Source organism: Myxocyprinus asiaticus, chromosome 43, assembly GCF_019703515.2.
Source record: "Myxocyprinus asiaticus isolate MX2 ecotype Aquarium Trade chromosome 43, UBuf_Myxa_2, whole genome shotgun sequence".
NCBI classification, from domain to species: domain Eukaryota; kingdom Metazoa; phylum Chordata; class Actinopteri; order Cypriniformes; family Catostomidae; genus Myxocyprinus; species Myxocyprinus asiaticus.
Window position 1 is genome coordinate 36,002,192 of NC_059386.1, and position 15,245 is coordinate 36,017,436.

General features: G+C 36.8%; 1 protein-coding gene across 1 annotated transcript in view; it reads left to right on the forward strand.

The window, feature by feature from the left end:
• Positions 1–9,926, forward strand: part of epb41l4a (erythrocyte membrane protein band 4.1 like 4A) — a 56,606-nt gene extending 46,680 nt beyond the window's left edge. Inside the window, exons 14-23 of the mRNA XM_051686389.1 lie at positions 179–259; positions 1,069–1,182; positions 3,746–3,796; positions 4,416–4,493; positions 5,706–5,825; positions 6,510–6,557; positions 6,658–6,726; positions 7,481–7,591; positions 7,700–7,778; positions 8,882–9,926. Coding sequence (XP_051542349.1) covers positions 179–259; positions 1,069–1,182; positions 3,746–3,796; positions 4,416–4,493; positions 5,706–5,825; positions 6,510–6,557; positions 6,658–6,726; positions 7,481–7,591; positions 7,700–7,778; positions 8,882–8,992 — 862 coding nt within the window. The 3' untranslated portion in view covers positions 8,993–9,926. The remainder of the gene's footprint in view (positions 1–178; positions 260–1,068; positions 1,183–3,745; positions 3,797–4,415; positions 4,494–5,705; positions 5,826–6,509; positions 6,558–6,657; positions 6,727–7,480; positions 7,592–7,699; positions 7,779–8,881) is intronic.
• Positions 9,927–15,245: the final 5,319 nt, after the last annotated feature.

Genomic DNA, 15,245 nt, shown 5'->3' on the forward strand with positions numbered 1-15,245 from the left:
AGACAGACAGACAGACAGATATAGACAGACATACAGACAGACAGATAGATAGATAGATAGACAGACAGACAGACAGATAGATAGATAGACAGATATAGACAGACAGACAGATAGACAGACAGACAGACAGAGTTACTCAATAACCTTCGACACCTTCTTGTTTTTTTATTTCCTGAAGTTCAAAAGCAAAGACAGACTGCACTTCAGAAGACCAACTCAACAAACCCAGTGCACCATGGGAGGATGACGCTCCCCAGAGGTACTCAACGACGAATCACAGTAGATCCGATAATCCCAATTACGTTGCAGCAGTTCCAAAGTGAAATGTCCACTGTGTGGCGCTAAAAGCGAGTTAAATGTTCTCTCAGACAGATGAGGTTTTTAAGGTTAATGCTCTATTGGGTTTTAAATCAATAAAACTGACCTCCCGACTCTAAACCTTGAACCTAAACCTAACCGATAATGTCTTAAAAGCAAATGTGAGATGAAAAAAACAACCACGTCATTTTGTGGCGCTTCTATGACATTTTTGGCTCTTCAGGACTCTTATCCCGCTCCTTTACATCACAAGTGCAGCGCTCTATCAGTTGAGCTACCGCATCATGCTCAAACAAGCTTGTAAATGTAGTTGATTATGTAATAAAACGTTAAAATAACTCATGCACTGTAGTAAAAGTGTTTAGATGTCATAAGATAACATTGTGTGAGGAACAGAGCGAAAAGTAAGTGTTTATGAACTGATAATCTGCCGTTTTACTCGTGATTTGTGTGAATGTGAATAAAAGCCATTGTTGTTGTAGCACCTCTAGTGTTCAATTCACCAGGAAACTGATGCAACACGTACAACGAGCCACGTAAAAACATTTTACAAATATGTAGAGATAGTAACATGATGACTTGTGCATATTAAAACCTGTAACATGTGTTAAGAAAGTAAATAGAGTCAATTTGGATTTCATGTTGACTCATTACATCCTCGGTTAATGTTGAGCATGTTTCCTTATTAATGTGCATGCCTGTTTTTGTTGAAGTCTCCTTTTAATGTGTCCCTCTCTTTGTTTTTCTCAGTGGACTGTACAACTCAGCCAGCGAGTGGAACAAATCTCCCAAATTCCCCAAAGCTCACAGACGCTCGCCCTCGGGGGGGAGCGAGAAAGAGACATCTCACTCCGCCAGACACAGGTGTGTGGTTATACACTCATCATTCTGTGTGCACTTGTGTGCCGGATGTGTCTCTTTTCATTTTTAGTGACCTTGAGTGTTAATGCACTCTTAAGAAGCATATTAGATTATTTCTGAACAACGGTGCTGAATCTAAATCTAGAAAGGCATTTGCCCCCTCTAGTGGACATTTGTTACAAGACAATCAGGACAAAAGTGATTGAACTGTTCATATTTGTTTTCAAATTGTGTGGAAATTGAGTAATATTAAAGGATCATGTTCCAGGTTTAAAACAACTTAAGCTCTATTACTACAAAAAATAATTGAGTGTGTATAAGCAAGCATAAACCGTGTTTACAAGAATACAATGGAAGTCTATGGGGTGCTCTAACAAAGCTACAAACTTCACTTTTTTCTTTTAAACTCTTTAAAGTTGTTTAACTCCTCCCATCGCAAAAATATGTGTTATTTAAGATGTAAAGTTGTCTAAATCGTCTTTTCAGAGTGGGACTACTTTTTAAAGAGGGATGCACTTCTGGATATCTTTCTGGTATCCTTGCATGTATCATGCGAAAGTTACGGCCTTTAAATGACCGGTAAATTAAAAATGGCTTCTGTTATACGTTTATTACTGTACACACGATGTATGTTTGTTAATACACACTGAGAGATGAGTTGAATTGTTTTCTGTGGTAATCAATAGCATGTCACAGATACAGCCCGAAAACCTTATATTTAACCCGGAACATTCATTTATTAACCCTTTAATGCATGGACAGTAAAACTGCAAAAATATATATTTAATTACCAAAAGTTTATAGGGTCATTAAAGACCCAAGATATGTAATTGTGTTGCTTTTTTTTGCACTTCTATAAATCATATTTTTATGATCTATATGAGTTTACTATCACAGAAAATATATTTCTTTGTTTATTTCAAGACAAATGTGTAACTATATTCATTCAAATAACAACTATATAACATTGATTTTCTGTGTGACAGTGGTGAATGATCAGTATGCTTGTAAACACATATTATACATACTATTTCTTATTCATGGTGGTGCTGTTGTTGCAGTGATTTACATTTGACATTACTATTTGACAAAGAAGCAACGTGGAAGTAAACCATAGCAAGTAAAACACATGAACATGATATGACTATTGTCATTTGGGTGTAATACTGAAATTATGTAAGTAATGCATCTATTTAGACTCAGTAAGTGAGAAATGCATACATATGTGTAGCTTATGTGCAGCTTAATATATAGAGACAGCCAGTTGCGTCTCGTGAAATTGCGATGTGGAAGTAATTAACCCTTTTTTATACTTGTTGCATCATCTCTTTGATATATGAAAAATAAAACATCAAAATATATCAGAATATATTGTATTCTATTATTTTATAATTGTCTTGAAAATATTTAGAAAATTTGACACTATCTGAGATATATACGTGCCGGTCGTTAAAGACTCAAGTATGTAATAACATTTGGCGATACATGCATTTAAGGGTTAACTAACTGCATAGAGATAAACTGACATTTCTAGAGCTACTTTATTACTTTTAGTAACTTGTTTAACAATGTACATTAGGGTTAGGGTTAGTTAGGTTAGGTTAGGTTAGGTTATGTTAGGATTAAGTTAGGTTAGGTTAGGTTATGTTAGGTTTGGTTAGGGTTCAGGTTAGCGTTAGGTAGGGTTAGGTTAGGTCAGGATTAGGTTAGGTTAGGTTAGGTTAGGTAGTGCTAGGTTAGGTTAGATAGTGTTATGTTAGGTTTGGTTAGGTAGGGTTAGGTTATGGTAGGTTAGGTAGGGTTAGGTAAGGTTAGGTTAGGTTAGGGTTAGGTTATGTTAGGTTAGGTTAGGCAGGGTTAGGTTAGGTAGGGTTAGGTTAGGTTAGATAGGGTTAGGTTAAGGTTAGGGTAGGGTTAGGTTTGGTTAGGTAGGGTTAGGTTAGTTAGGTTAGGTAAGGTTAGTTAGGTTAAGTTAGGTTAGGTTAGGTTTGGTTAGGTCGGGTTAGGGTTGGGTTAGGTTAGGTTAAATAGTGTTAGGTTAGAGTTAGGTTAGGCTAGGTTAGGTTAGGGTTAGTTTAAGGTTAGGTATGGTTAGGTTAGGATTGGTAGGGTTAGGTAAGGTTAGGTTAGGGTTAGGTTAGGTTAGATAGGGTTAGGTTAAGGTTAGGTTAGGTTAGGATTAGGTTAGAGTAGGGTAGGGTTAGTTTAGGTAGGGTTAGGTTAGATAGTGTTAGGTTAGTGTTAGGTTAAGGTTAGGTAGGGTTAGGTTAGGTTTGGTTTGGTAGGGTTAGTTTAGGGTTAGTGTTAGTGGCATCCTATATACATGATTTTTTATTTTCAGAATAATCCTCAGCAAGTGTTTTTCAACTCTTTTCTTATCATTTTGTAACAAAGGTGGTGAAAGTTTCTGTAGTCATGAATTCTTTCCCTCTGGGTGTCAAAAAGTCATAAGCTGATGAAAGAATTGCTCAGAAAGAATAAATACTGCTAAATCCTCAAAGTATTGTCAGAGATGATGAAAGCAGCTCAATGTTTGTTTCTTGAATTTGTGTTTTTGTCTCTACAGAAGAGTACACAGCACTGAAGACCAGCAAACAAACAAACAGCACATGAGACGGTATGTTTTTGTTTGCTTGCTAGTTTGGATTTCAGTTCAACAGCTTCACAAGTAATATAAGATTAAAAAATAATGTGTCCCATTCACTTTTCCATCTCATTGTGTTTCTCTTTAGTGTTTAATGCATGGAGATGCAGTTTTAACCCTCTGATACATGGTGTCCACAATAGTAAACAGATCTTTACAAGCATTTTTTTAACCATTCAGGGTGTGACATTACATCCAAACCACCATGTGGGGTGACCTTTGACCCTTACTCATTATTCTATATGACTGTCCTCTTTGTATGATATTTAGTTTTTTTATTTACACATTTATTAAAACAGCTGATGAAAGTGATGAAGCATCAGTCAAATTTCCCATCCTCTTCTATTGCAGTGGAAAGATATGTAGCTCTCACAAAATACATTGTTTTAAAGAGGGAGGGAACGGAATGATTATTTTACAGTTAAAGAAACACTTTCTCTTTCATAATTCTTGCATCAGAGGGTTAATTAAATGTTCTTGTGTATTATGGGATGTTTTTTTTCACCATGCTTTCTAGAACTTTACAGATGTTTTCAGGACTCAGTCCCTCTTTTAACATGTCACCTTTTAACCCCTCCGATTGGCCCTTTAGGTCACGTTCCCGTGGCAACACCAGCAGCGGCAGCGAATCTGAGAATTCCAATAGGGAACATCGTAAAAAGAGAAACCGGTGAGTAATTAGACTACAAAATGCAACCCGCCCACCCCCCCACACACACAGACACATATTTTATTTGTCAAAACAAATCTATAAATCAGCCACAATGTAGAGCACATACACACACATTAATGAGGGGGTAAGACCATAACACACCCACAATGCAGCACACACACACACACAAACACTCATGCACACACACACACACACACACACACAGAACAACGAACAAAGCCGGAGTCTTCTGTGTCAAACACTCAATCCATTTCTGTTCATTTCTGTTGATTACTGTTCATTTCTTGACATTATTATTAATTAACTTTGAGTTATTACATTTTGATGTTTGAAATAAATGATTGGTAACAAACTGATTATTTTATGTCTTCTCTTTGTAACACCATGGTCAGGTTTGACTGTAAGCATAATGTGACGTTATTGCAAAAACTGACACTTCAAAACAGTAAAAAAGACAAATGCTTAACTTTGACAAATAATAGTTGGATAATGTCTAAACATATATCTAAATGCATAACTTGTTATAAAATGTAGAATTACCATACAGTAGGTGGCTGTATAGAGCACTGCTGCCATCTACTGGCTATTATTGTCATAACATGATTTTCAAGTCATGTTATTTTTCTTTTTTCACCAGATTTAGCAATCTGCCCCCAATACAGGACACATTCACATATTTTCTGCATGTTTCAACTTATAGAAGTAATGGTTTTTACTGTTTTGAAGTTAGATAAATGTGCGTATTTGCACAGGCAAATGAATAGTGAAATTAAGAAATGTATATGTAAATAAGATCTAAAAAACATAAAATCCCAAAAGAATTGCATCATTTTATTGGTTTTACATCATGGAATATTAAATGTTATCATTTCTTTTTTTTTTGTTTTTAAGTTACACCTGTACTGTTTCAGTCTCAAATGACTGCAAACGGTAAAGTAAGCGACCCTTCTTTAACAGAATAGGAGAGTTAATAGTAGTTAAATAGATTAATTGCAGATTGCATTACATTAACTTGCATTACAAACACAGAGCAAGTCAGAATCCTGCAATCCTGGCAATACAATACAATACAACTTTATCGATGCCCAAGGGAAGATTTGGTTTTCAGCATAAAAATCTCAATAGAGAAAGATATATAAAACACACACACATATGCAATATATATATAGTCATACTATTGTAAATATATGTCTATACTGTACACTGCAGGTCTCGTCAGGAGAACGAGATGGTGGATTCTGGTCCTCAGTGGGAAGTCGTTCTCCGCAGACAGAAAGAGAAAACGGCCAACGATCCAAACCATCGGCGCTCACGACACCGCTCACGATCGTAAGCCGCATCTGGCCTGAGTTGCAATTAAATTAGTGTTTAGTTGACTAATTACATTTGTATGTCAAACTCTTTTATGCACATGGTTTCTCTTTGAAGTCAAAATCAAATCAATTCGTCACTTTATTGTGTACACAATCGCAACGATGGGGAAATCTTGGGTGCACGTGTAGAGCCAGAAGAGCTTAATATACATAAAATGTAATGAAAACACAACATGCAAGCAATTTACACCAATACGTGGCCTCAAAAAATAATTCTGGCACTTAAAAAGATCATATTTGATAACAAAATATCAAAGCAAGTGTCATTTATTTTAAAGAAAGATAGCACAAGCGTGCTTTTCAAACAAAATGTTTGACAAATAGAAGTTTGCAAGGCTTGAAATGATAAAACAACAGTGTTTAACACTCTACCTGTGTTTACTCTGCTAGGACACTTGTGTGAACTTCAACTTAAACTGACTTCACACATCCCCTACAAATCACCGAGACACCAGCTGAGCAAAAATGTCTCGTGAAAGTGATGTTAGTTCTGAGAAAAGATCCAGCCGCATTTGAGCATAGATGACACTTGCTTTCAAATGTAGTTTTCTAATGCAGTGTCACTTAAGTGTTTTTTTAGCCACAATGCACAACGCATGCAAACGTCTTGCTTCAACTTTTCTCTTGATTTCTGTCATAGACGCAGCCCTGATGTTCAAGCTAAAGAACAACTTTGGAAGCACATACAGTGAGTTTAAAATCCCTCTTCACTGATCAGACAGTGTAAATGAATCTCTGACCAGGTTTGTGAATGGAGTGAACAGTGATGTTGTGATGTTTGTGTGCAGGAAGGAGCTGGTCGATCCATCTGGTTTTACCGAGGAGCAACTGAAGGAGATTCCTTACAAAAAAGTGGAGTGAGTCGAATCAAACTGCCCAAAGGTTCACCCAAAGATGAACATTCTGTCATTATTTACTCACCCTTATGTTGTTCCAAACCCCTATGACTTTCATCTTCAGTGGAACATTAAAGGAGATGTTTAGCAGAATGTTAGGAACTCACAGCCTCAGTCACCATTCAGAAAAGCAATGAAAGTGAGTGGTGACTGAGGCTAACATACCTCCTGTTGTGTTCCACAGAAGAAAGTCAGGTTTGGAAAGATTCTCATTGGATAGTGAGTTTTTGAGTGACAGCTTCATCATCTGAAAGTATGTAGTTCACGTATATATATTTTGAACAAATATTGACTAGTTCATTTGTGCTAGTTTGCTTTCTGAGATGCATTTTTGACCTTTCAAATCTTATTCTTTATTAGAATGTCTTTTTATTCTCTCACAATGAACAGATTTTTTTTTCGATACTTGAAACATTACAGTCAATACTTACCAGCATAGACTCCATATATTTTATCAGCAGTGAGCTATTTACTCTGACACTGTCTGATGACTCAACTGAGATCATTTATAAAGTGTAAAATGTTTACTGGGCCATTTATTGCAGTGTGTAATGGTGCATCCCCTCCGCAGAACGTAAACATGTCCATATAGACATCATTTAATATTGATGCTTTGGGATATTAGTCCAGTGAGCGCTAAGGATCAAAGGAGAATTAGGTTCAGGAGAGCCTGTGTGTCACCAAAGTGCAAACAATTTCCTGTATCCCGTTTCAGGACGCAAGGTGACCCGATCAAGATCCGGCATTCACATTCTCCCCGAAGCTTCCGGCAGTATCGACGTTCCCACTGTTCGGATGGAGAGAGATCTGTTCTCTCTGAGGTCAAGTAAGTCCTTCACTTGAGAGAAAAGCTGTATTTATACTTCAGTCACCACCACTGTTCTCAGATCAGCTCTCCATTTGTCATTATTTTCCTGCACATTCACATCTGTAGCTCCCGGACTGATCTTGTGCCCCCCCTCCCCGTCACCCGCACTGCAGACGTGCCCGGTTCCAGCTCGACCCCTGCACAGGTCAGTCACCCCTTTACCTGCCCATGACCTTCTAACCTTCATTACCACCTTCATTAGCACCTTTAAGCTCAATCGACAGCATTTTCTGCACCTCTTTTTGGCATTTTGGTCCCTCCTTTACTTTAAAAAAAGCACAAGTGTGTGTTCCAGTGAGACACTTACAATGGAAGTCAATGGGGTCAATCTGTAAACATTAAAATACTCACTGGTTCAAAAGTATAGACACAAGATTCACTTACTAACCGCATCTGTGTAAAGTTATTTCCAGTTTCACAACTTTTTTGCCATGATGATGTAACGCCGTAAACCCTAAAACTGTAGAAAGTATGATTTAACAACTTTCCAGCTCAAATAATGCACATGTTTTAACAGAAGAATTAATGTAAGTGCAAGAATGAGTTTCATTCTGTGCCATTTGAGTCATCATTGAGTCTGTGTCATGTATTTGGCGCCATCTCCTGGTGGTCATATGTAACATTGTGCTTCATGTGGATTATCTAATGATCTATACATCAGATTATCTTGTGTGTGGGCTCGTTTGAAAGATAATCACCTCCTCTGAGTAATGTTGTGTGATATTTTATGTTCCGTTTATTTTTTCTGAAATTATAAGTGAAAACGTGGCATATAAGCAACACCAACACAAAAGTCAAAGACATGAACTTAGCTATTACTCGCTGTATTTAGAGTCTGCGAGTAAAAAAATAGACTGGTTGTATTCTACTCTTAGAGAGCTTTCCAATAACATATGACACATGACTATTTGACCAGCTTGATGTTTTTACTGATTACAATAATACACACAGTGCAAAATTATTAATAAATTATCAAAAGGTACACTTCTGATTTGTCTGCAAATTTCAAAGCACTTGTTCAGTGTTGGTCATAATGTCTACATGCATTGGAAAGTAGAGCTTCTAATCTTTCAAATGATACCTATTTTGTGTCGGTCAAGACTGTAGTTATTCATATTTTTATAATTATTTTTTTCTTTCTCGCAGGCCCATCTGAGCTTAAAGGGCTAACATGCAAGATTCAGGCACAGCATGTTTATCTTCTAGACAAAATAATGTGCGTTTCATAAAATTTTTTGTCACTTTCAGAAGAAGAAAGGGTCCAAAGACAACCTCTCTGAGAGCTCCGAACACGACACAAAAACCAGCACCAAGGTGGTCAAGACTGTACACACATCTCGAGTGAAAACAGACACGTGACCATTTTTCAAAAGAGACGTGGGAAGGATGAACGACGGGATTGCCAGTGGAATCGAAAGTTCTAGTGGGACCTGTATGGAAACACTCAAGTGATCGTCAATCAAAAGTCAAGCTACTTTCATCATATTTCATGCCATAACTCTTTAAATTTTTCTGCACTGTGAGGAAAGTTTAGTGCAGTGGTTCTCGACTGGTGGGTCTGTTGAGATTCGGTCACAGATTGCAGTAATTTCTACGACACTAGCACCACCGAATGGAATTGCAAAAATAAACAATGTTTTCAAAACAGCTTTCTGAATACGCCCCTCGTCTGTTGGAAAGTCCCGCCCCCAGCTCACGCCATTGGTTGAGTAATGTTGTTGGGGCGAGTCTCTCAAAACAAACAGGAATTTTTATAGTGCCACAGAGACACAGTGTTTACATTGTCAAGAAAATGAACCTATGAATTGCTTATAGTTGTTTTTGCATATTAAGCTGGCATAGAAGGAAGTATTTTAACACTGCATAAGTTACATATGTCAAATTAGAAACCAAAATTGACAGTTTTCCTGTGTAAAATGTGGGTCCTGAAGCAAAATCAGTTGAGAACCACTGATTAGATTTATTTCCGACAGACAATCAAATGAAGGATGGTGGATCGTTGGCATAGCAAACACTGTTCAGTCTTACGGTGTTATGTGTGATAGCATCGTAAACACATACGACTCTTTTTGAACACATTTTAATACAGTATTAACGTTTGTGAGTATGTGGGAATGATGTTAAAAAGTGCTTTGTATTATCATTGTGTCCACAGATTTTAGATTAAACTCTGCTGTTGGAAATATTGCTGCTGTATTTCTATATTTGTTTTTGCACAATAATGTAGCCTGTCATTTCTGTTTAAAAAAATAATAATGTCTTGAGTTTTAAAAAATTCTTGTCAATAAACACATTTGGATACATTCACCCGGTAAATTTTATTTCTTTGTCATTTTGCACATTCTCATTGGTCTAATTTAAAGGGATATTTCACCCTCTCATCATTTACTCACCCTCATGCCATCCCAGATGTGTATGACTTTCTTTCTTCTGCAGAACACAAATGAAGATTTTTAGAAGAATATTTCAGCTCTGTTGGTCCATACAGTGCAAGTGAATGGTGACCAGAACTTTGAAGCTCCAAAAAGCACATAAAGGCAGTGTGTTTAATCCATGTCTTCAGAAGCGATATGATAGGTGTTGGTGAGAAACAGATACATATTTAGGTAATGTTTTGCTATAATTCTCCTCCTTGCCCAGTAGGTGGCGATATGCAGGAAGAATGCAAATCACCAAAAACAAAAGAAGAATGTGAAAGTGAAAGTGGAGATTTATAGTAAAAAAGGACTTAAATATTGATTTGTTTCTCACCCACACCTATCAAATATGAGACATTCATACTATGCTATACATATTAATGTTGTCATTTTGCTTGAATATATTGAATAAAATATTAAAGATATATATATTTTTTTTTTTTTGAAAATGGAAAGCATTTAAGCTGATTTTCTTTTATCAAAATATCACAATTAAGTGGACATTGGTGTGAATTTTGAACAATTGCGGATTTGAGCAGATGTGGCTATTTTTGCCATGTCCCCCCAGTGCTATTTGCACTAAATTGGCCATTTATGTAAGGAATAATATACAGTCAGCCTGTCATTATCTCAAAATAATCCCTGACAGGGCGAACAGGACCGTGAGACGGATTAGCTGTTTGAATCTGAACCGCTGCCTTGACCAGTGACCATCCAGGACGGTTTTATAATTTAATATAATACATAATGCTTCAAAATAACTTCCAAACAACATTTCAGTAACCAAAAAAAAAAAAATTGTTTAAACGGTAACCCCCAATTACCTAAAGTCTCGCGAGAGCCGTATTTAATGTTCACATACTGTGTTTATTGTGTTTATTTAGAGTCCTACACATATCCCTACACAAACCTAACCCTAATATTAACCCTACCACTAAATCGAACCCTAAACCTAACCTTAGTAACAGCGAATGAGACTCTCGCGAGACTTAAGGCTGCCAGGGGGTTACCTTCGGACACAGCCGAAGGTAATTGACTGCGTGCGCTTTACGTAAGGATCAGTATCCAACGGTAATATGTCAGCAAAACACTTTCATACTCATTATTTACCTATTTATAATAATAATAATAATAATAATAATAATAATAATAATAAAAAGTTGATATTTGGCTAACTGTGGAGGTGCTTCAAAAGAGACAAACTTGCAGGGTACTCAGACTAACAGGCTCCATACGGTTAGGATTAGGGTGTGGGCAGGGTTAGGGCATCTGCTGCCTTCCAGGAACAAACAGAGTCCCCTTTGTACAATGGGCACAAACTTGGAACGCCCTGAAATAATTGACTTCTGGTATTTTTTTTAAAGCTTACTTTCCCTAAATACACTATAATTTGCACACTGCATAAAACTACCTTTTGTTGTTTTTGTCAATGCTGTGTAATAAAGTCTGCAAAATGTCTTACAGTTGCCTTGTAATGCTAAAGACACATTGCTATGGTGTTTTAAGTGGTTGTTACCACATTACTAGAGGTTGCTAGGGTGTTCTGAGTGGTTGTTAGCGCAATACTAGAGGTTGCTAAGGTGTTTTGAATGGTTTTTAGTGAGTTACTATGAGGTTGCTAGGGTGTTCTGAGTGGTTGTTAGCATGTTACTAGAGGTTGCTACTGTTTTGAGTGGTTGTTAGCGCATTACTAGAGGTTGCTAGGATGTTCTGAGTGGTTGTTAGTGAATTACTAGAGGTTGCTAGGGTGTTTTGAGTGGTTTTTAGTGCGTTACTATGAGGTTGCTATGGTGTTCTATTGGTTGTTAGCGCATTACTAGAGGTTGCTAGGGTGTTTTGAGTGGTTGTTAGCGCATTACTACTGTAGAGGTTGCTAGGGTGTTCTGAGTGGTTGTTAGTGCGTTACTAAACTTTGCTAGGGTGTTCTGAGTGGTTGTCAGTGTGTTGCTATGAGGTTTCTAGGTTGTTCTGAGTGGTTGTTTGCTGGTTAATAGAGGTTGCCAGGGTTTTTTGAGTGGTGGTTAGCGCATTACTAGAGGTTGCTAGGGTGTTCTGAGTGGTTGTCAGTGTGTTACTATGAGGTTTCTAGGGTGTTCTGAGTTGTTGTTTGCGCATTAATAGAGGTTGCTAAGGTGTTCTGAGTGGTTGTTAGCTCGTTACTAGAGGTTGCTAGGGTGTTTTGAGTGGTTGTCAGTGTGTTACTATGAGGCTTCTGGGGTGTTCTGAGTTGTTGTTTGCGCATTAATAGAGGTTGCTAGGGTGTTCAGAGTGGTTGTTAGCTCGTTACTAGAGGTTAAAGAGGAAGCCCGGGCGTTAATACGACCCTGGTAGCAAATTATAAAACATATATCATCACTATTATATCCCAAATGTTCTCTATGTTTGCCTTCAGACAGGTCTCGTATGGATCTGATATTAATTTCTTCATCCTCAGTGGCATCCTGAGCATGTTTGATCTGCTAAAGTGAACATTTGTGATGTTTCCTCAAGATGAAGATGAAAGTGTGTATTTTTTAACTGACAGCTGAAGTTATTGTGTCAGGTGGGATCTGCCTCTGTTCCCTGAGTTCCCCCTGACACACTGGGCGACTCTGTCTGAATTTGCAGCACAGCTCTCAGCTGCAACAGATTTTCTAACAGAGTTGTGGCAAACCGCCTGAGCAGTGTGCCAGACGCACTCACTCACCTCTGATGAGGGATTTTAGGACAAAGAAACAAAGAAAGCCAATATACAATCTGTAACTGTTTCCACAACTGTTTATGTGCTTTTCGTAGAAAGAAAAGTCATTTTTCCAAGGTTTAAACCATAATCTAACAAAAATCCAGTTTTTCTCTAAATACATTTTCTTACAAAGAGTAGGCTACTTGCATTTTAAAAAATGTATTAACATCATTCTATTAGACACAATATCAAAGAAAGTGTCATTTATTTAAAAGAAAAGAAGGGCTGAGTCAAAATTATTACATTATAACATTATGCCACAAATGCTGTCGATTGAACCCAAGGGCGTAGATTTGGTTTGAACATTGGGGTGTGAGGGTTGGGTACCTCCCCTGACTGAACCCGAAATATTACTTAGTGTGCAAGTTATTTTCTCTTGCCACTTTATTTGCTGTTAGAGTCATATGTAATCATTTTCCGATTCTATAGGCTGCACTGCAGGAAGGTGCACAGCATTTCACCACAATAGTGTTGAAGTTTCGATTTGTGTTTTACAGCAATGTTTTACTCAGTGAACTCGTTTGGGAATGCAAACAAGATTATCCGAGTCTAGCACCTTCAAAACTTCCTGCAAGCTCTCGAGGACAGCAGCTTTAGTGATGTGTTTCACGTAAACAGGATGTCAGCCTTCCCGGCAGACAGCGCTTATTAAGTTAATAACAAAATATGAAAGCAAGTGTCATGTCCAATGTACAAATGTCCATTCCTGATATCAACAACTGAATTGTAACTAGCAAAAATGCTCATTTCTGATATTTCTCATTGGTTTTTCACTAGTGGCAATATTAATTTCAGATATCTGTAATGATATTGTAATTAGTAAGAAAGCGTTTTAAGTAGGGCTGTCGATTTAAAGCAGTACTTCAGTGTGATTATATAAAAAAATAACGCATTCCTTCAGGTCTGAGCAATTCAAGCTTGTTTTCTGCAGGGGGCAGTAAGCGAAACTCCAGCTGTATAGGCAACGCACAGCTTATACAGAGAACAAACCACACTTACCGAGAGCAGACAACACAAGATGAGTAAGTCGCTTTGGATAAATGACTAAATGACTAAATGAGAACACATACTTGTGTACAAACACAGCTTGATGGAGCACTAATCCGAGCGCAGGGATCTCAAGACGTGTTTTTCTACGTTTCAAACTTCGTATCACTTGACACAGCGACCTAAAAACGGTATGTTTATGATGTAATGCAACCGAGACGCTCCAAAAGTGCCCGTCTGACGCAGGTGTACATTGACCTGTCCTTAAACAAGTCCTTATAATAAATCTCGGACTGATTGACGAATTCAGTTGCAAAATGTATTGCTGTGAACTGTAGGCCAATGTTGGCTCATGTTCAATAATATGCAAATAAACAATATATTGCATTCTTTTTGTATTGTCTTTTTTAATACTTGTGTGCCAAAATAATGTAATGCATTTTAATTATCTGTATTATTATTATTTTATAATATGTAAATTTTATTTATAATTATTTAAATATATTTATAATTATTTCATCATTATATTCTGAATTATTATTATTTGAGGGGCTTTCTCAGTAAATTTTTATGCATGTGATTAGTTGCGATAAATTCGATAAATTAATCGGCATACCATGTAATTAATTAGATTAAAAAAAATTATCAATTGACAGCCCTAATTTTAAGATATATTAAATTATTTTTCAGTATAAAGATGTCAGAAATCAGTTTCTATATATATCTGAAAAACAGACATGTGAAGTATAAAAAATAGCATTTTTATTAGTCTAATTCAATTGTTGATATACGGAATTGACGTAAATATTGTTGTAAAAATGTACTTGTAAGAAGAACATAGCTGACATGTGGGCAATTTAAACTAGTAAGAAATGATCAAAAACATACTTCTGTAATTGCATTTTAAACAACATTTTCAACATTTTAATATGCAGTTACAGATACAACCATATTCAACCCATTTTTACTGGTTGAAATTCCTTTTTTGATATCAAGAACTAGAAAAAAATAAAATAATTGTGATTGTAATTAAATGTGGCTTGCCATAGTGCTTGTGCAATCTTTCTTTCCAAAAGACATCTGCTTTGATATTTCATTATCTAATGCAGTGGCATAGATATGGTTTTAAGAATTGGTTTAAAGGTCCAAATACTTTTGGGGTATATGTAAGGTGTCTCAAATGTAATCCTTAAAATAAGGGTATAAGAGCTGGTTCTCTGGCGTCATTTCAGTCAGAAACAGATTTAAGCAGATCTTGTTAATCCTGTAACCCATTTCCGAAGAAATAGACACCTCCTAATTCTGCTAAAATGTGGTTAAAAGCACTAGGATTATGTGATCATAGTGTGCACATGACCAGCGATTCTCAGTAAATCAAAGGGCTTTTTGTGCAAAGAGATCATTAGAACAAACAGATGGAGAACCAAACAGATTTAAAACAAGGATAAAGTCTGTCCAGCTCAATTCAGATGTAAAATCATTTTCA